The sequence below is a fragment of the Danio rerio genome, chromosome 11, assembly GCF_049306965.1.
Source record: "Danio rerio strain Tuebingen ecotype United States chromosome 11, GRCz12tu, whole genome shotgun sequence".
Taxonomy (NCBI): Eukaryota; Metazoa; Chordata; class Actinopteri; order Cypriniformes; family Danionidae; genus Danio; species Danio rerio.
The window spans coordinates 20415306-20436296 of record NC_133186.1 but is presented as its reverse complement, the minus strand read 5'-3'; the positions used below and the strand labels follow the sequence as shown (position 1 = coordinate 20436296).

Sequence of the window (20991 nt, the reverse complement as noted above, 5' to 3'; positions counted from 1 at the left end):
ACAACAGTCTTTCATCCTGTTTTTCACTTGAACAACTAAATGAATGCTAAAGTCTATTGAACTGAATGCATCGCAGTTACATTACAACATCGATGCTGTTAAAACAACCTTGTGAACTTGAAAAAAGTCACATTAAGTTTTCACCGGAAGTTTATCTTTGGCTTTAAAACTCTAGCTGTGCATAGAGCCCATTATGGCTACTGCTAAAATGTTCTGTCTGGTTCTTGAATCTGATTGACTGATAGCTGTGCAATAGTCTGCAAATAACAGAACTCGTACAACCTCTTCACCCTTGTGTATTACTCCGTCCACATATAGCGACAAGCAAAGGACACTCTACAGTTTGACAAATATTTATGCTGTTGGACAACAATGTACTTTTTAGGCTTTTAGTCGAGAGTCTAGTTGTTTAGATTGCAACTATGCTGTTTATTTGTAAGGATAGAGCATATTTTTAAAATATTCATAATTTCAGAGTGCAGTGCACTGGTCACCATCAGCCTGTCTGAGCAGACCAAAGAAAGTGACGGTTGACATTCCGCCACAAGATGGCAACAGAGATCCCATAATAAGTCCGTAGAGGGAGAAAAACTCAGCATTTTCTCAATGTAAGTTTCAAACTACAGCTGAGCAAATTATTATACATCAGCTAAGTGACATTCTAAGTCTATTTCTCTCTTTTTTATGTTGTATTGCTGTATTTATACCACACAAACTAGTAGTGTTTGCTTTGCTTTGGTTTTATGCGGTTAGTTACTGTGAAATACCAATTGCAATAGAGAAATACTGGGAAATTGATGGCATTTCACGCCGTTCAGCCTTATAATCATAAAATGTGAGCAAAATCACCAGTTTTTTCATCACTTTAGACATTATGCTCGAGAATCATTCAAACACTAGCTTATAAGTGACGTTTGAGAAGTAGTGATGGTTTCTGCTGATGTCAGCTGTTCTGATGTCAGCTGCAGATGTGAATTATTCATTCATTTTCTTGTCGGCTTAGTCCCTTTATTAATTCGGGGTCGCCACAGTGGAATGAACCGCCAACTTATCCGGCCAGTTTTTACGCTGCGGATGCCCTTCCAGCCGCAACCCATCTCTGGGAAACATTCACACACACATTCACACACGCACTCATACACTACAGACAATTTAGCCTACCCAATTCACCTGTACCACATGTCTTTGGACTGTGGGGGAAACCGGAGCACCCGGAGGAAACCCACGCAAAAGCAGGGAGAACATGCAAACTCCACACAGAAACGCCAACTGAGCCGAGGTTCGAACCAGCGACCTTCTTGCTGTGAGGCGACAGCGCTACCTACTGTGCCACTGCGATGTGAATTAATGGCGGAAGAAAGTAGTTCCTCGTACAAAAGGGGGTTGGGAATTTCCATGTTTGACTTTCTGTTTTATACACACAATTATGCCATCGAACTATTGTATAAGCACTATGTCACAACAGTAGCAGTGCGATATGCTGTATATTGTCACTGTGGGACACTAAGGCACTCGGCCTACTGCCTTAAGCCAACGCATGCCTCCCACTAGTGCCAAAATACAGCCATATTGCACTGCTACTTGTGTGATATTGTGGTTATATAACCAACATTTTAAAAATATACTTCAAAACACACTTTTTTTCTATAATACATTTTTGGCCATTTTGTTGTTTTTTTTTGTTGTGTATTTTTACATTTGGAAGAAAAGCTAAACGATGAACATACAAAAGCTCATAAGGACATGCCGGGAACCTCTTGTCTGCCAGCTGCAGCTATCATCCAAAAATGACAGCTCTATTTTGTAGTTGTAGCTGAGAACTTGTACAGATTGACATAAGATATATTGAGCATTGTTTTAAAATGAATGAATGAATGAATGAATGTTATTTACTTTGGATGTCCATCCCATCCACATTTGGTTGTATGGTTAAATGAAGGTTATATGAAGGTTAAAATATATAAACACACAGACACACACACACATAATTATTTACATATAAGGTTAATTCTTCAACTACAGGCACTTTTATGTCCTTTGATCATATCCATAAAAGTGTATAATTTTGTTAAAATTCCTCTTCCTTTGTCAAACTAACAATAAAACCTACTTATTATTTTTTTTACTAGATTTCTATTATATTTTTTTCATATTAATCAACGTTTTCTTCTTGTCGCACACCCAGAGTTTTAAACTTTAACAATGAAAATAACATTTTAAAAGATTATTTATCTGGTATCTATTAATGTATCTGAATGAAGCACTAGTGAAATAATTTCAATATTTTTTAGTTATTAATGTGAGACTATTATCAATATTATGTTTTATCCGAAATATAGCTGTTGCACAGTATCAGAGTCATTTCCACCACAACACTGTAATGTTGCTTTAAAAGTTTGTGTGAAAGATTATTTAGGTGGTTTCTATGAAATTGAATAGTGCCATCTGAGAACATGTTCAAGATGAAGGGAATTTAAATTTTTATCAACAACACTTGAAGAAAAATCAAGATAAATGTTGCTTAAATACATTTATTCTACGTCATTTCCAAACATGCTCTACCTTCAAAGATGTTTTTAAAAACCAAACAAAATGAAGGTAAATAAGAGTGTTTCGTTTACATGAAAGGCTAGTAAAGCTAGTTGGTGAAGCTATTTTTCATTTTTTCACAATAAACTGTTCAAATGTCATTTCCACCACAGTCATTTCCATCACCACACACGCTGTTACAAAAATTTAAAAAGTTTTCATCATACATTAAAAGTGTATTCACAATTTATATAGTCCATGCTCTATTTAATATACAAATTGAGTTTATTTATTTTCTAATAAGCTCTTTACCAAATTAATATTAAATGTTATTGTGACAGGTGTACATTTCAGCAAACAACTAATTTATTTAATTGACATGTTGTATAAAGATGTATAATTATTATATGTATTGTGGAAAGATTGGTTAAACTAGATACAAAAATGATCTTAGACAATGTTTGACTGTTAAAATTTCATTTTGAAATACAAGTATATATTGAGATGTGGTGGAATTGACATTTGTTCAGTTCATGATGGAAAAAAAATGTTTCTCTTCTTATCTTAGTTTGTTACAGATCTTAAAACTAGACAAATTGTTTAAACTAATGAGGCTACGTTACGTTCATTTTGAACAAGTTTTTTTTTACTCACCTTCACAAGGCTAAAAGTGCCCGTAGTTGAAGAATGGCCCATAAATATATACACATACACACGTCTAAATAGGCCTACATACATCTAAAGCAAAGAAAATATAAACAGCTCTATTATTTCTGTGTAGGAAATGCCACAATAAAAATGGTAAACCCGCCTCTGTCAGTCAAAATAGATCCTATATTAATTTAGGCGCATAAAATGACGTTACATCTCTGAGGCGTTTGCTGAGTGTATCTGTATTTACTGCTGAGCTGTTGTCATTCCAGTCCATCACAGCCGCTTAAACTAATTCAAAAAGATTAAACACCACTGCCATCTAGCGGATATGAGTTTACACTGCAAGTTAAGCCTCTCTTGACCTAAAGATCCCGGAGCATTTCAACTAATTCAAGTCCACCGGAAATATACGTAACTATAACTCACTTGCGTTGTTGTTTAAGGGTGAAATTAGGGAATAAATAAGTTGTTCGTGTATTTTATATTAAAGCGCCAGCTGTAAAGGAGAGTGTAAACTGCGTTGATTTGATGCGAACAGTTTTACATGGCGGGTGTAAACAGTCACATGACCAGAGCTGGGAAATTTCAGTTTGTCCATGTGAAAGATGTGTGCGTCACGTAAAACACGTCGGTTTAAATGCGTAACTGTCGTATTTAGTGCAGATTTTGTTTAAAATGTCTATTACTAATGCTTAAATTTAACTTTCTTTTGTATAGTCGTGTTCACAGTGCGTGTAAACATTTCAGTGGTCACGTTTGAACAGAAGTAAACCATTGTGAACACTGATATATTTAACAAATATACATTTGGATATCCTTCTCCTTTTTCCACCAATTTTCAGAATAATCAGTGATTGAGAATAATCTTGCTACATTTTTAAATTTTGGCTAGGTGTCATTCAATATGTTTATGCTAACTTGAAATCATTGATTAAAGTTGATTCTCGAGATTAACTACTTCCTTTATGACATGGACTATCACATTTACAATAGGTTACACATCTGACATTCAAAGGCTTTGCCTGCCCTGTCATGGTATTATTTTTGCCTACTATTCTATCAGATTAATATTAATAAACTACGATGTAACTGGCCTAAAAAAGTAATATATAGAGAAATGGAATAACCCTTGTATCTTTTGGTAGAGTTACAATTTTATTATAACTTGATTTTACTAATTTGATTTCAGTTTACTGACTATGATATATGGTGTGTATTGCACTGTAAGTGTATATTGTACAATTAAAAAAAATAAAAATGTATACTGTTAAACTTGTTACAACTTCCTGCCCAGGGACTACAGATGTAAATTAGCTTTATAGCTAACTCTGATACAACATGTCATGTTGTACATTGTCCCTATATAAACTAACTAACTAACTAACTAACTAACTAACTAACTAACTAACTAACTAACTAAATAAATAAATAAATAAATAAATAAATAATTAAATAATTAAATAAATAAATAATTCATTTGTAGCCTAAATCTGTCAAAAAAGTTTGGACTCAATAAAATTTGTATTTTGAAGTAAATATATTCAATGCCAGCGATGCGGTGGCGCAGTGGGTCACCCAGAAGGACACTGGTTTGAGCATCGGTTGGGTCAGTTGGCATTTCTGTGTGGAGTTTGCATGTTCTCCCTGTGTTGCCATGGGTTTCCTCCGGGTGCTTCTGTTTCCCATACACGTCCAAAGAAATGCTGTAGGTGAATTGGGTAAGCTAAATTGTCCATAGTGTATGTGTGTGATTAAATGTGTATGGATGTTTCCCAGTGATGGGTTGCAGCTGGAAGGACATCCGGTGCGTTTGTAAATTCTTTTTATGTGTGTAAATTTGTCTTTATTTATTATGTAAATAAAAACACGCATGGATGCATATATTTGAGAAAATATTTATTTATATTTATTTAAAATATACATGTATATGACACAAATTAGGGGCAACACATTGGTGTTGCATTTTCTCCCTGTGTTCGTGTGGGTTTTCTCTGGGTGTTCCTGTTTCCTCCACAAGTCCAAAAACATATGGTACAGATGAACTGGGTAAGCTAAATCGTTCATAGTGTATAAGTGTGTATGGGTTTTCCCAGTGATGGGTTGCAGCTGGAAGGGCATCAGCTGCGTAAAACAAGTTTATTCCGCTGTGGATTATTAAAGGGACTAAGCTGAAAAGAAAATGAATGAATGAATGATACAAATAATCAAATATAATCAAGTAATCAAATATACATAATAAATGAAACACACACACACACACATATATTATTTAACTTTTATTTGAATGTGATTAATCCCAATTAATCTTTGCCCAACACTAATATAAATGCATTATTATGTGAATAAAAAAACTCTGATAATAATGGTTTCAACAAAAATATTGAGCAGCACTCTATAAGAATTATAAAAGATTTTGAACTCCATATAGGTATAATTGTGAACAAAACAACTTTCAGTTTTAACATTTTCATTGTTGTTTTGAATTGCATAGTTGGCATTGGGCTATTCTAGATAACAAAATCCATGTTTTTTTTCTAAACTGGTAAAAAAATGTGATCAAATATGAAACAGATATAAGTATTACATGTCAAAAGAATATACACCAATTTAAGCATGTAAACCAATTTTATCAGATGATTAAAGTAGCAGAAGACAAGTAAAATTATTATTTTCATTTTTTCCTTCTCTTAAAAAAACACAGAACCCAGACAGCACACATACGTTGGGCCGACGTCGTGCCGATTTTCAAAATTCCATCGGTGCGATGTCGCTCAGGGAGCGTTTGCTAATTGGCAAAATGTCGCCGCGACGTCGGCAAATGATCGGAAACGCTGTCCAGCCGATGTTAGGACGACGCAACCGGAAATACCGGCCGCTCCGCGGAGGCGCTGTTCTCAGGCGTTTTGCTCATACTTATGGACCACTAGCTGCAGCAGCAGCTTATTTATAATAAACACGACACACCACTCTCAATAACAGTTGAAGATTTATTAATATTTTCACAAACATACAGATAGATTAACATACTTTTATCACACATAACCATGTTTTACCACGTTTAAAACAAAACCAGCAAGTTGTACTATAACCATGGCTGAACTACTGTGCAATAAAGATTTTAAATACAAAGTCTATTGCAGCATTTACATTAAGACCATAGGAATATTTAAAAGTACTTCAAAACATGTACACTAAGGGTGACTATAGTTTACTATAGTAAAAACACAAATAACTTGTGTCAGCACATGTTATAATGCTTATAATTTCTTAAATAGTGTTAAAGAAAATGCATGTTTCCAAGACTATAATTTTATACAAGATTATCAAATACAAGATAATACCAGTCATGTGTTCAGTATCCAAAAGACTTTCCTCAGGGAGTTACAATAATAAAAGAGTACACATACACAAAATAAATACCAAGCAGATTATATTTACAGTAGTAAATAAAATCATACAAATTAAAATAATTGTCTGATAAAATCTTATTAAAGTCTGTAGTCAATTTATTTTTTACAATGTTTTTATAAATGGCATTCAACAATTTGCAATCTCCTCTGAACTAATAACACATCAATAATATAAAATAACAATACTTTCTCAGAGATAACCAGTTTTTTTAAGCAAACTCTAATGCACGACACAAAACAGATTTTGTCATTATATATATATATATATATATATATATATATATATATATATATATATATATATATATATATATATATATATATATAATCCCTTAATTTCTGTTTAACAGAAATATTTTTTACACATTTCTAATCACAATAGTTTTAATAACTCATTTCTAATAACTGAGTAAATAATATTTGACTAGATATTCTTCAAGACACTTCTATACAGCCTAAAGTGACATTTAAAGGCTTAACTAGGTTAATTTGCTTAACTAGGCAGGTTAGGGTAATTAGGCAAGTTATTGTATAATGATGGTTTGTTCTGTAGACAGTCGAAAAAAATTGCTTAAAGGGGCTAATAATATTGACCTTAAAATGTTTTTTAAAAAAATTCTAAACTGTTTTTATTCTAGCCGAAATAAAAGAAATAAGACTTTCTCCAGAAGTTTTTATATATATATAAAACTGGTTGTAAATTGTGTACAATGTTCCAAGAAAACAGACAAAATGAAAAGAAATAACCTGTCATTTACTTTTGTTTTATCTTGTGGAAAGTTGCTTACACATAAAAGGGGATAAATAGGTGGAATAAAAAGTGTGTTGCCATCCTCGAAATTGTTCTTGTATGTTGTCTTCATCTTTAGTCTTCACAAGGGAGGCTGGCCCAAACCGGGACTGCAGTAGCCAAATCTAATCCTTGTAGTGGGAACCCTTAAATAAAGCAAGAAACCAAAAGGAGAAAGTTTAGCATTGCAGCAGTTCATATTACCACAAATATATATTATTTGTTTCATGACATATAACTGGAGTATGTGTTATGCAAGTGCCTAGCTAAAATAATTAATTTAATTTTACCTTAAAGAGTATGTCTGAGCACTAATTTTCAGAAAAGCCATTTGAAAGTTAAATTCCTTGTGAAATCATAATGAATGTTTTTTTTGGTTTTTAGTATCATTGTGTTAGTATAAATCTGTATCTAAATATATGTCTAATCTTCAGATACCACATTACATGCAAATTAAACTAAGTTTTGTCAACTAAAATGTCACACTGTACACCACATTTAATATATAATAGCTAGGGCCAGGAGGAATCTGCAGATGTTTTTTTGCTATTTCTGCTGAAAATTTTGGTGGAGGTCTGCGGATTTCTGCGGAATTATTTTGGGAGTATCATAACTTAAACCTTAATATATGAAATAAAAAAAATAATATATTTAAGTTTTATTTAATGTTTAAAATGCAAATCCAATTAGATTCACTTTATTTGGTAAATAAAGCAAGTTTTTTATATAACATATCTAGTAAGACAGAAAATATTACTGTACAAACCTCATTGTACATAAATCAGACGAACATTTTCACATTAGTCAATAATATTACTGAAATTAATTTAAAAACTGAATAAATATAGATTTACACACATTTACTCAAGTAAATAAACAGAATTAATGATAGGCTAAACATCTGCGGAGTTCTGCAAAAATTCCGGGTCGGCCTAATCATAGCTTTATTTCTGCTACAAAAACAATTATATGTAGGCTATAGAGGAGGATATATAAAGAAATTATATATTCAACTCTCTAATTAAATGCACCTGATGCAGCTAATCGAGTCTTTTAGGCTTATTTGAAAACTTAAATGACGTGTTGGACCACAGTTGGACAACGCTCAGTGAGAATACTTTTTTGCACAAATTCTTTTTGTTTTAAAGAAACATGTCTGATTGCTAGCAATCATCAAAGAGCAAACTTTTTTGTTTTTCAAATAAATACTATGCTCTTAAAAATAAACTTTTCATACATCAAGAATACTATTTAAAATGTTTTATATTTAAAAAAACAGCTAGAGGACAGAATCAGTACATTGGAATACTATTTTTTCAGAAGGATCATGTGACACTATTAATTATATACACTGTATTAAATTCACAGTATTACTGCTTGACTGTATTAATTAAATAAAGCTGACACTATCAGAAGAGAATTTACCATACCAACCTAAAAGCTATGAAACAGTAGTGTATGTTTAAGATGTTACTTACTAGTCCTATTGTACTTTGGAGAGGTTGTCTGAAAGGAGGATCCCTTCAACTCAGCAGAATTCTCAGCAGACCATCAGCGTACACCAATCTAAGAATAAAATAAGCAATTTGTTAAAAACCAAAAATATATATATATTATATTTCCAGGTTTATAGGAAAGAAGAAAGCTAAAGCAGATTTAAAATGTAGAAAAAAATAAAACCTATTGACAATTTAATGGCACAACATACCCCACACTAAGCACACTCAAATGGTTAATTTACATAAATGACAACTGCTGCACATTATACCAATATTAACTGTTAAGGATTCATTCATTCATTTTCTTTTGGGCTTAGTCCCTTTATTAATCTTGGGTCGCCACAGCGGAATGAAAGGCCAACTTATCAAGCATATGTTTTATGCAGCGGATGCCCTTTCAGCTGCAACCAATACACACTCGTTCACACACACTTATACACTATGGTCAATTTTAGCATACCCAATTCACCTATTTCTTTGGACTTGGGAAAACGTGAGCACCTGGAGGAAACCCACGCCAACACGGGGAGAGCATGCAAACTTCACACAGAAACGCCAACTGACCCAGCCGAAGCTCGAAGCAGCGACCTTCTTGCTGTGAGGCAAATGTGCTACCCTCTGCGCCACCGTGCTGCCCTGTTAGGGAATCAGATTAATATAAATGAATTGACATGTTTATTTAGTGTCTGACACATTAAATATTGCATTTTTAAATATTGTTTCATTTTAAGATTTATTTCAGAAATAACTATAGAACCTGGATATATCGTCACATTTTCATGCACAACAGCATTTCCAAGAACATAGAAAAACAGAATATAGGCCAACTGAAAAAAACATAACAAAAAAAAACTGACTGAATGCTTTAAGTAACTGGCTAGGAATGGGCAGGTATAAGATAATATAAAAATATCACAGTTTCACAGTATTGTGATTACTGCTCTGAAATGTGTTTTTTTTTATCTCTGTGTCAAAAACAGCTACTTTTTCCCCATTGAACACAATATGTTTTATTTTAAGAAACATTTAAAATATTTTGTAACAGTAAACATGCCAGGCTAAATAATAATTTAATAAAATAGTACTATCTTCATTAAAACACTGAAAACACTGACTCAAAAACAGATTTCTTGTGAAGGCATGATAAGCTATTTGTTTTTCAGATGTTTGCTGAATCGTGAGCTGACCAGTAGCTTTTGATGTGGAGGGTCTTTTGCTGCTGTAGATAATGTTGGACTTTTTTTAAGTCTTTAATAACGTGCTATAAACCATATACAATGCATCCGGAAAGTATTGATAGCGCTTCACTTTTTCCACATTTTTAATGTTTCAGTCTTATTTCAAAATGGATTAAATTCATTAATTTCCTCAAAATTCTACACACAATCCCCATAATGTGTGTTGACCCGATTTTAGTTAATCATTTACAAGTCAATATTGCCTATATGGTTTGTAATTTTTAAAAAAATTAACATGTAAAATTGTAGTGTTAAATGCAATGCCATCAAACATTTTAGACGCACCAGTGCAAAAAGCTAGTCTAGAGCACTTGGAATGCTGGTGTAGTTCTAGTTAAATTCAGTTCAGTTAAAGCTGTATATGCAGCCGGTCTCAAGTATAGGATTTAGTATTTATCTAATTTTAACAACTAAACATTTACGAGTCTGTATTAGCCAGCTCATGCACTACAATGTAACATACTGTATATTGCCACCTTGATACTTAAGCTTTCTTTAAAATATTTTGTGTTCAACCGATTAATTAATTCTTTCATTTAATTTTTTCTGTGCAATAGTATAGCTTACACTGGTGTATTTGTATGGACCCCCCAAAATAGCGGAGGCCACTTTCTGGCCACCCAAGTATAAACTTCTAGCCTAGCCACTGTGAACTACCTGTCTGTCCTGCTCCAGAACTCTTTGTCGGCTGCTTGTATGTCTGGATACAGCTGCACAAGTCTTTTAACACTGACAAATACAGCCTCTGCACATCCTCACAACCAGGAGAACAGAATGATCAGGAGGACCTGAAAAATATAACCAACTGAAATCAGTTGAAATGTATTTTGTCTTGTGATGATGGCACAAAAATAAATTATTTTTCATAAAGGATGTGCTGTTACCTATGAAACATTCTATAATGAATGATCTTTTTGATCCTGTTTCCTTGATGTCATTCACTCAGAGATGGTTTGGACATTTGATTGTATCTAAACTGTAATGAATTTAAGTTACAAAAACATTGTACAAATTGTTAAGTATTGAACAAGTCTGCAACCAAACTAGTCAAGTTAATAATACTAATCTCAACTCAACTATGATTAGTTGTCTTGTTTCTGCTGCCCAGACGGTCTCTCCACCTGCTTATAAAAAAAGGAAAAAGTATGGTATTTTTACAACAATGAAACTGCAAACAACTTAACTATAAGGGGGTAAGCAGTGAGCATCTTTTATTATAAGCAATTTACTGAATACTTTGTCACTGGTATTACCTAAAAACCAAACGTCCCAAGTTTGGCTCATAGCTGTCCACACATCTGCCCAGTAGCTTGAGGTAATACTGAAGACACTGATCAGCTGGTCCAACTGAGTTTGGAGTTGAACTGCAATCAGGCATCCAATACTGCAAAAAAAAGAGAAACTCACTTTGGGTTAACAAATAATGTAATCCCACACATTTCAAGTAATTGTGCAGTTAATTCTCTTAAAATGAATGAATGAATTCTCTTATTGAATTTTCTGAGAGCTTATGAATATATTTTGTCTTCCCAAAATAGCATGTACTGAAACACAAAATTATATAAATATAATTTAATAAGAGCGTGACGTGGTGGCACAATAGGTAGTGCTGTCGCCTTACAGCAAGGATGCTGACTCGAGCCGCAGCTGGATCAGCAGGCATTTCTGTGTGTAGTTTGCAAATTCTCTCTGCGTTTGCGTGGGTTTTCTCTGGGTGCTCCGGTTTTGCCTACAAGTCCAAAGACATGGGGTACAGGTGAATTGGGTAGGCTAAATTGTCTGTAGTGTATGAGTGAGAACAAACGTATATGGTTGTTTCCCAGTGATGGCTTGCAGCTGGAAGGGCATCCACTGCGTAAAACATATGCTGGATAAGTTGACAGTTCATTCCGCTGTGGTTACCCCAGATTAATAAAGGGACTAAGCAGAAAAGAAAATGAATGAATGAATGAATGAATGAATTTAATAAGAGTTAAACTGATCTGTTAACATGTCTGTCAGGAGCTGATCTACCTGTTGTCAAACTGATGAAAATGTTTTCTCAATTTACTTTAACATTTTTGTGTTTGTTTATGTTTTTATAACTTGCAGCCATTGTTAAATTTAAAAGTATTTTAAACATGCATGGACATCTAAATGCATATAGGGCACATATCACAAAACATTATGAAATATTTCCAGATAAATCAATTTTGAATTAAAATGTATATTAATCTCCAGACTTGCATCTCCCTGATCTTTTTAAAAGAACGGCCATTCGTTTGCTCATCACTGTTTGACAAGTGTCTGGCAGTCAGTCAAAAACATACTTACATATAAAGATGTTCATCAGCAACACGGCACTTAGGTTAAACTTAGACCTCCTTTTCAGTTGATGTGGAAAACAAAAGCAAAAGAAAGAAAAAACAAAACGACTGAATACAAGTTGCATATCATGCCTGTACAAATCAAAAATTATTCATTTAGGGCTTAAATTGACTTGTTTGAGGATGAGTTAAGGTGTAAGGGATGGGTGAACAGTGTAAATATACATGTAATTCATAGCTATGATGTAAAGCTGAATTTTCAGCATCATTACTCAAGTCTTCAGTGTCACTTGATCTTTCAGAAATCTTTTTTAAAGATGTTGATTTAGTGCTTGAGGTTGAACTAATATAATGGTGATTATCAAATGGTGCTGATTTGCTGCTCAAGAAACATTTCTGATTGCTATCAATGCTAAAAACAGATGTGATGACAAATAATTTAGTGTAAACTTTTTTCTAAGATTTAATAAATCAATTAACCATAAAAAAACAAAATGAAAATAACAAATATTACTTCATTAGCAGCAAATCTGCATATTTATTAAGTTCTGAAGAATCATGTGATGTGAAATTTAACACCACTCACATGTTTCAATGTCAAAACTTTCTTAAAATAACTGCAATAAAGACAAGTAACAGATGCATAATATATAGACATGTAACATGTGCATTATGATGTGCAATGGAAATTCATATGAATTAATCCTCTGCTTAAAGTTACCTGTCTTTTCTGCATCTCTGTGATCAGCTCCCTTCAGTAATTTAGGAATCTTGTGTTATGTTTTCTGTAGCAGGGGGTTATTCTCTCACTCCTGAAACCACAGAACACTTTTTTACTTAACATTTGTTTAAGATAACGTTACTATGAAATATCAAAACACGATTGAACTTTTGATTCACGGTCCTTTACAGTACAATGCGTATTAGACTAACGTTACATATGGAGTGCATTAAATAAAACATTGACAAAACCTCTCATCTACACATAAAGAATAAATAAAAGCCTAAACTTTAAAAAACAAGTTTAACAAGAGCTAACATTAAGTAAGTTAACGTAATATTACCCCGACGCTAACGTTACCAGTGCTAATATGCTAACGGACTTTTACGAAGACTTACCACTCTTATATAACATAATATTCAACTGAATATTCATCAATTGCCAATAATAAAAGTGTGAGGGACAGTTTTATGTAGTATTTGCTTTGTTTTAGGGACTAAACTTACCTGAAAACTGTCAAAACGGCAGCTTGAGAGAAGTCGTGTTGTGTCTTTCAGGTGGTGTCGTGTCGTGTTGTAGCTTCGTTTCCCATAGCAACATCCCCTCCGCTCCAGTGTTGGAATGAGACGCGCGCGCGCACATCAAAGTCATGCAGTATTACATTTAAAAACATGATCACTCCATAGACTATTTAAATAATAACCTTGTATTTTATATATTGAATTTAAAATGTATTTAGTAGTTTTATATACGCTATTATCTTTAAGACGAGCTTTATAGCCTACTAATCTGTTACAAAACAAACACTTATTTGTGCATCAGATTCACTGTCAAAAATAAATAACCAATAAATATAAATGCAAGTATATATAAAACAAAGATGTCACGCTGTAAAAAGGTGTTTATTTTAATTAAACAGCCGAACATGCAGAACATACTTGATTTTTACACTGGGAAAAATGTATTAGAAAAAGCCACAATAAAAAAAGCAAACAGCAGTTAACACCAGAAAAAAACAACGTTTTCATTATTTAAGCATAACAACAAAACTTTTTATATTTTAATGAATTGAAATCATGTGTTGTAGGCATTTTGGTCAGTTTTACTGCATTAATGTAGACTATTTAAAGCTGGACCGACCGACGCAGTTCACATGATGCATGTCGCGTTTGTCTAATTTATTATGCACGCAAAAACTTACTTGTAAACCAAATATGTTGCCGGATTCCTTCATGGGCATGAGAGATAAAGTGCTTATGGAGTGCTTCGTCGGCCTCTGGTCGTTAACCGATGCAGAGCCGACGTTTGTTGAGCTGGAACAATAGAACACACGACCGAACGATCATGCGTATGTTTGGCCGACCATATACCGATGTTAGAATTAAAGGGGCCGACGTGTTGACCTTCGGCCGACGTCGGCCCAACGTATGTGTGCTGTCTGGGAAAGTAAAGGGCAGATTTTGTCAAAAGTTTTGGATTTAAGCAGGCTTTTTTTTTCTTCAGCGTGCTATATAAGAATTAATCATATACAATGTCAAATCACAGTCTGTGGATGGAATGATCCAGAAATATTAATGACAGAAGAAGTGTCAGCCCGGCGTGGCGCAGTTGTGCGATAGATTAAGCTCTGTTTAATGGTACATTCTAGCCAATAGGACAAGCACTTTCTGTACTGAACAAAAAGGCTTCACGGCAAATCTTCTGGATCACACTATAAATCGGGTTTCTTCCCTTTAACTTAACGCAGAGTAATCGTTAACCTCGGCGCAGTGAAGACATGAACAGGTTATGACAGTTGTAGGCAACCGTTTAATATTGCGTCCCACCGTTTTTATTGTTCAGTCAAGGCACATTTCAAACAAAAGCTCTAATAATCAGCAAAAGTGCTATTTTAACATTATTTCGCTGCTGTTTCGTCGAGACATTGTAAACATCGTGTTGAAATATGTGGCAAGTTGGCCGTTTTTAATCGCTGAAAGCCAACAAATATCAATCCCCGGGCTCGTGGATGAGAGGCTCGCGCGAGAGGCGGCGCATGCGCACTCACACTTTGTGCCATATTGGAATGAGGTCGTGAACGACTAGGCGGAAAAAGACACGGCATCTAAAACCGACTTGAAAAACTCCTCACTGGTAAGAAACGAATCCCATTCCCAAATATTTACGTATTTTACCCTTTGCCCTAGTCGACCTTGGCGTTAACGAGCGATTTCGTGCTGCCTGCATCTTTTTTCCCGTCTCCAAAAAAAGGTGACTTGTGCTCGCTCGTATGAGTGCCTGGCTCTATTGCTTAAGCTATGACGTTTCAGTAACTTGACTTGGTTACAGGCGTTTTTAGCATGTGCACGAATTCAGCCGCACTCACATCAACAAGAAAAGCCTCTCGAAACAGCGCTGAGCAAATGTTTCGTGTCTAATAATGTTGAATTGCACGATGGCTCTGTCGGAATGAAAGTTGCCCGATTGGCGTGAATGTTATAAATGCTATTATCCAGTTATAGGTAGCTAGCCGAACACACTGTGCTTTACCCATCAACTCTCATCATCAATTATTTGGCGGTTTCTGCGATTTATACTTATTAAGTCGATTTATTTAACATATCAGCTGTCGTTTCTGTTGAACGCTGTCTGCTAAATGGCGTTTATTTAGGAGTCAGTTATACATAACAGGCAAGGTGCTATTTTATTGTAGAAAATCTTGTTTTGTGGTGTTTTTAATCATGTTTATGTTTGGATCATAAAGTTTAATGGTTAGCTTCCTCGTGCACTTTTAGAAATTGATGACAGTTTCATTCTCTGGCCGTGTTACATAATAGAACTTGTGTTGTAAGTCAGAGGTTTTTCAACGGAGGGTGAAGGGCTCCTTGGAAATGTTTTGAGAAAAAGCCTAATAATAATAATTATTAATATTATTAATATATAATTTGATTATTTATTTGTTTATTTTATTAATTTATTTTATTATGATAAATAAACAAACATTCGTATGTGTATAGAGCAAATAATGATCTATTAAAATAAATATGCTGATAAAATAAAACAAAAACACAATAAAAAAAATAAAAAATGTACTTGTGTTACAATTATTATTTAGTTATATTAGTTTAAAATAGATTAATTAGTTAATTACTTTTAAATAAACACATTATGCAAATTAATAGGTTATAAATATGTAAATATGCAAATAAAAACATCACTTTGAGGTTTTATATTCGCACATTCGTTTACTGACAACTTTTGACACACTCTCTGTGTTGTTTACCTTGGTACTTTATATAATTGGTCTGAAGTTGCATACAAGTATGACTTCAAAACAATAGCAGCACAATTTATTTGACAAATCAATATTGTGCTTTGATAATCATTGGCTGCTGATTTGATTTTACTATGTAGAATTAGTAAAGAATACTTTGCTGAAATTATATTATTAAGGATGTGTGAATACAAAACCAACTTTAACTCAGTCACTTTGAGTACAAAATATACTCAAAATGTATAATATAATCTAATATTAGTAATATAATTACTAATATAATATTACATATTTCATATTTTTCAAATATGATTTTAGACCAATTAGTTATATACTTTTTTACAGTAACAATCGTACATATTAATCTACATTTATAAATGTATGTACTATATAAATGCTGTTATACTTTAGAATGACTGTTTATCACATAAGGAGGATTTTTGACTTCTTGGTCTGAGGAACTCAAGCTTCATCCTGTTGTAAAAATGCATATTTAAATATTTTCATATGCATTTTTTACAATTAGTATATTCCAAAAAAGTGGATTTGACTTTTAGCTTCTAATTTGTTAAATATATCAATAACTTTATTTACCATTTATGTAAGTAAAATAAGAATCTTAAGAAACTTCTTTCTTTATTCCCCCAAACAAAATATTTTAATAATTTGAAAGATGTCCATAATCAAACAGTCGCACAGTTGGAGGACCTGGCTTTGGCCGGTGCACATAACAGTGGTCAGTTGTCATGTTCTTCTTTTCATCTTTGTTGCTTTAGGTCTTTTAAGTGCACTACCATGACTGGCTTGTGTTTGTGTGTTTTTGCGGACTTTGATCAATGGAGGGAAGTTGACTTTAGCGTGAAGTGAAGTGATGGAGCAGCAGAGTTTGTTAGGAATGTGCTGAGGGTTCATAGATACACCAGAAATAGATTCCCGCTGTCCTGAAGTCTCCTCAGTCACCCATGTGAAGTGTTGTAACGTCATCAGTTCAAACGACAAGGGGTCAACATGCTATTATGTACATGATGCTGCTTTGTTGATTAATAGGTGTTAAATTACATTAGTATTATCTGATCCAGCAGATTGTTCTTGTTTAGTTCAATATAAAACAGTAAAGGTTATATCCATAAGCTTGGGAATTCAGTTTAAAATGCAGAGAATGGCATTATGTGTATTATTAACTATTAATTTGAGCTGGTGCAGTTGGTTGTTACTAAAGCACATTTTGTCCTTCTTTGCAGTTTAGTACATTTCTAAACTACTTGATTTTGTTATAGGCAAATATGAGAAGATTATATTGAAGGTTAGCATGCATAGTATAGAAAACACTGAATTAAAGACTAGAAAGAAAGTGTTACACACCCCAGTATTTCCAATATCACCTCAGCATTTTTCTCCTCTGATTCTACTCTTACAAAATCACCATGGTAACAGTAGTTTCCACCAAAATACATATTTACTACAATATCTGTAGTGCTTTCTTACTCCTGCAACTGTGAAACCATCACATGTGGGAAAAGGTAATGTTTTTATCATTTTATTTTGTTGTTTCTTAAATAAACTAAAACTAGACATCTAATTATTTTCAGAGACTTAAAGTAAGATATTTTCCTTGTTGTAAAAACACATTAAATATGATTAATAAATTAATTATGAATATGATATATATATATATATATATATATATATATATATATATATATATATATATATATATACACACACACACACACACACACACACACACACACACACAACAATGGGTTAAATGATCAATGCAGTGAGGAAGAAATGTGGAAAAGAGGTAACAAGTCGTTTTCATTACCACATCAAATTCATGCATAAAGGTTACTTGTACAAACAGTTCAAACAGCACTCTTTGTGCTTGATGTCGTTATTAGTAGATTTGCTAACTTTTTTTTTCAGAAGAATATTGGAAATACTATATCAGACGAAACACTGAGATAAAGATGTTACACTCCTCTGGATCTCAAATATCATCTCAGTGTTACCTAATCACTGTAGTAAATGTAATTTCCACTAACATGCCATAGCATAACATGCACTCAGGGTGACCGCGGGGTTTTAAAAAGTATTAAAATTTGTTTAATCAATTTAGAGAAATTTAAGGCACTTAAAAAGTATTTAAAGGTCTTAAATGCTATTTTAAAAGATATTAAATTTGGTTAAATTTACCTGAATTTAATCTTTGAACATTATGATGCTGTGTAGTTTATAAAATAAAAAAATCCTGCTAGATTTGACATGACACTGCCTTGTTTACTGCAGTAACCAGGGAAACACTGTTATTCCTGCTGCTGTAAATGTTCCACCTGCTGGATTTACATTTTTTATTTAGTATTTAAAAACAGTTTTTGTTTAGGATTGCTTTCTTGCAAACAGTATTTAGTACTGCAAGTTGGTGACACGGTGGAGCAGTGGGTAGCACGAACTCCTCACAGCAAGAAGGTTGTTGGTTTGAGGTCCGGCTGAGTCAGTTGGCATTTCTTTGTGGAGTTTGCTAGTTCTCTCTGTGTTCACGTGGGTTTCCTCCGGGTGCTCCGGTTTCCCCAAGAGTCCAAAGACATGCGCTATAAGTGAATTGAATAAACTAAATTGGCTATAGTGTATGTGTGTGAATGAATGTGTGTGGGTGTTTCCCAGTGATGGGTTGCAGCTGGAAAGGCATCCGCTACATAAAACATATGCTGGATAAGTTTGCGGGTCATTCTGCTTTGGCGACCCCTGATTAATAAAAGGACTAAGCCAAAAAGAAAATGAATGAATGAATGAATGAAGACTGCAAGTTAAAATGTCAGCAATGTTACTGCACTGTAAAACCCAACAGTCAACTTTGTCAAATGAAGCAAGTGTAGTTAACTTAATACTGACTAATTTGAAAAGAGTTTTGAACTCAGTGTTGAAGGTAATGAGCTAATTAAATACCTCATTACTTCAGCTTAAATGGAGTAAGTTCACAGTACTTCTATAGATTTGTTTTTGAACTCAAATGGTTTGTAGCAATCAGTTTCCTCAAATTGTTTAAGTTACCCTAACGTTTTGGGTTTTACAGTGTGGTTGAAACCTGAAGTGGCGATGAGGTTAAAATATGCAAAGTCTTAAGGTATTCAATTTCAATCTCTGATTCCTGTATATACCCTAGTACAGTAGTTTTTTCTTTCTCTTCATACAGTAAAATAAAATAAAAAAAACTCAAATGCTTTTAGAAGCTTCCAGTTGTCTCCTTTTCTTCTGCTTTTTAATTAGCCGAGTTATTAATACAATTAGTTTTTTTTTATTTTGGCAGAAGCTGTTTGTTACCATGGGATCCTATGCATAATGCTTTAGTTCAGCTGATGATCATACTGCGGATACAGCGACATGGCTTTTCAAACAGCCCTCGCTGCTCTTTTCAGTCCCCATTGGAGACCACTGTGACCCCCAATACATTGTGTCTGTGGCCCAGGTTGTGCTCCAGGGCTGTGGGACGGTGCTGGAGTGGAGGGGGTTGATCTGAAAGAGTTGATCCCAACAGAGCAGGAGGGTCGTGGCCCGCCAACGGCTGTCAGGGAGAATGTCTGACTCCCTTTAATAGAGACGTCAAGCTTCACAAAGACAGCTTGACAGCTCTGGATGAATAGACAGAGTTAATGCAACTTTCAGCTAGCTGTTTTCTTTCCTCTCGCGTTTAGGAGTTTGACACAGAACACCCACAGTTGTTGGGTTTCTGGTTGATTTTATAGCTGGATCTTTTGCTTTCTTTCTATGTAAATCCTGAAGTATACTTGGCCATTTAAGTCAAATAATTTTATCTTCCGAAGCTTTTTCATTTAGCAAAAGCTATATTGGGCACTGTGGTGCATTTTTACTTCTCAAAGGTGATGCAGGCAGTCTGAGCGAGAGAATTAGCTTTTATCTTTGAAGCTGCGCAATGAGGATTCCTCCTCCTCCTCCTCCTACTTTATTAAATGAACTATAGGCTGTGTGAAATGTGTCTTGTGCAAGTCTCCTCATGTTTCGCTCTTGTCACTCGCTCACAGTCTCTCTCACACATGCAAATACTTTTACAGACATTTTCTTAAATTAATTGCAATTCTAATGTTATAATTTATCTCTTTGTTTCAGTGTTTGTTTCCCTGTAACTTGTTTTTTTCCCTGCTCATTATTCATCTAGAAGCAGTTTGATTGTCCTTCGGGGGCTTCAAACATGAGCCTTGAGGCGTTGGAGTCTGGTAAGCAATTTAGTTTCTTTAGTTTCTTTCTTTCTTTTACTAAATAAACAACAGAAAAGGAAATAATATTTACATTTTTCTAGATTTGGGAGGTTCTTTTCCTAATAAACAACACTCGCATAACTGATTTTTACCAATTAAATGGCAAGATTGTAATTTTAAATTAAACTAAATGGATTAAATGCCACCGTGGTTCAATTAAAATAAAAAGAAAATAACAGTACAAAAAAAAAAAAAACTGAGCATGAGAAGTCAGACACCGGCAGCTCTTCTGTCAACAAAAAGGTAATAAAATTATATACAAAACGTTTTGCTGCCAAGAAATATAACCACATCTGAAGCATGATATTTTCATGGAG

The 20991-nt window shown here is 33.9% G+C and overlaps 1 protein-coding gene across 7 annotated transcripts in view; it reads left to right on the top strand.

Moving 5' to 3' along the window:
- The first annotated feature begins 3392 nt into the window (after positions 1-3392).
- Positions 3393-20991, top strand: part of sfmbt1 (Scm like with four mbt domains 1) — a 61639-nt gene continuing 44040 nt past the window's right edge. For 3 of the 7 annotated variants that reach the window (XR_012387129.1, XM_021479793.3, XM_021479791.3), the window contains exons 1-2: positions 15205-15280; positions 20575-20632. Coding sequence is in view for 6 of the 7 variants with exons in the window: in XM_021479793.3 (XP_021335468.2) it covers positions 20608-20632 (25 nt within the window). In the remaining variant the exon portion in view is untranslated. Of the gene's footprint in view, positions 3595-15204; positions 15281-20574; positions 20633-20991 lie in introns of those variants that run through there. The other 4 variants (XM_073916656.1, XM_021479792.3, XM_073916657.1 and 1 more) reach the window with 3 other exon arrangements.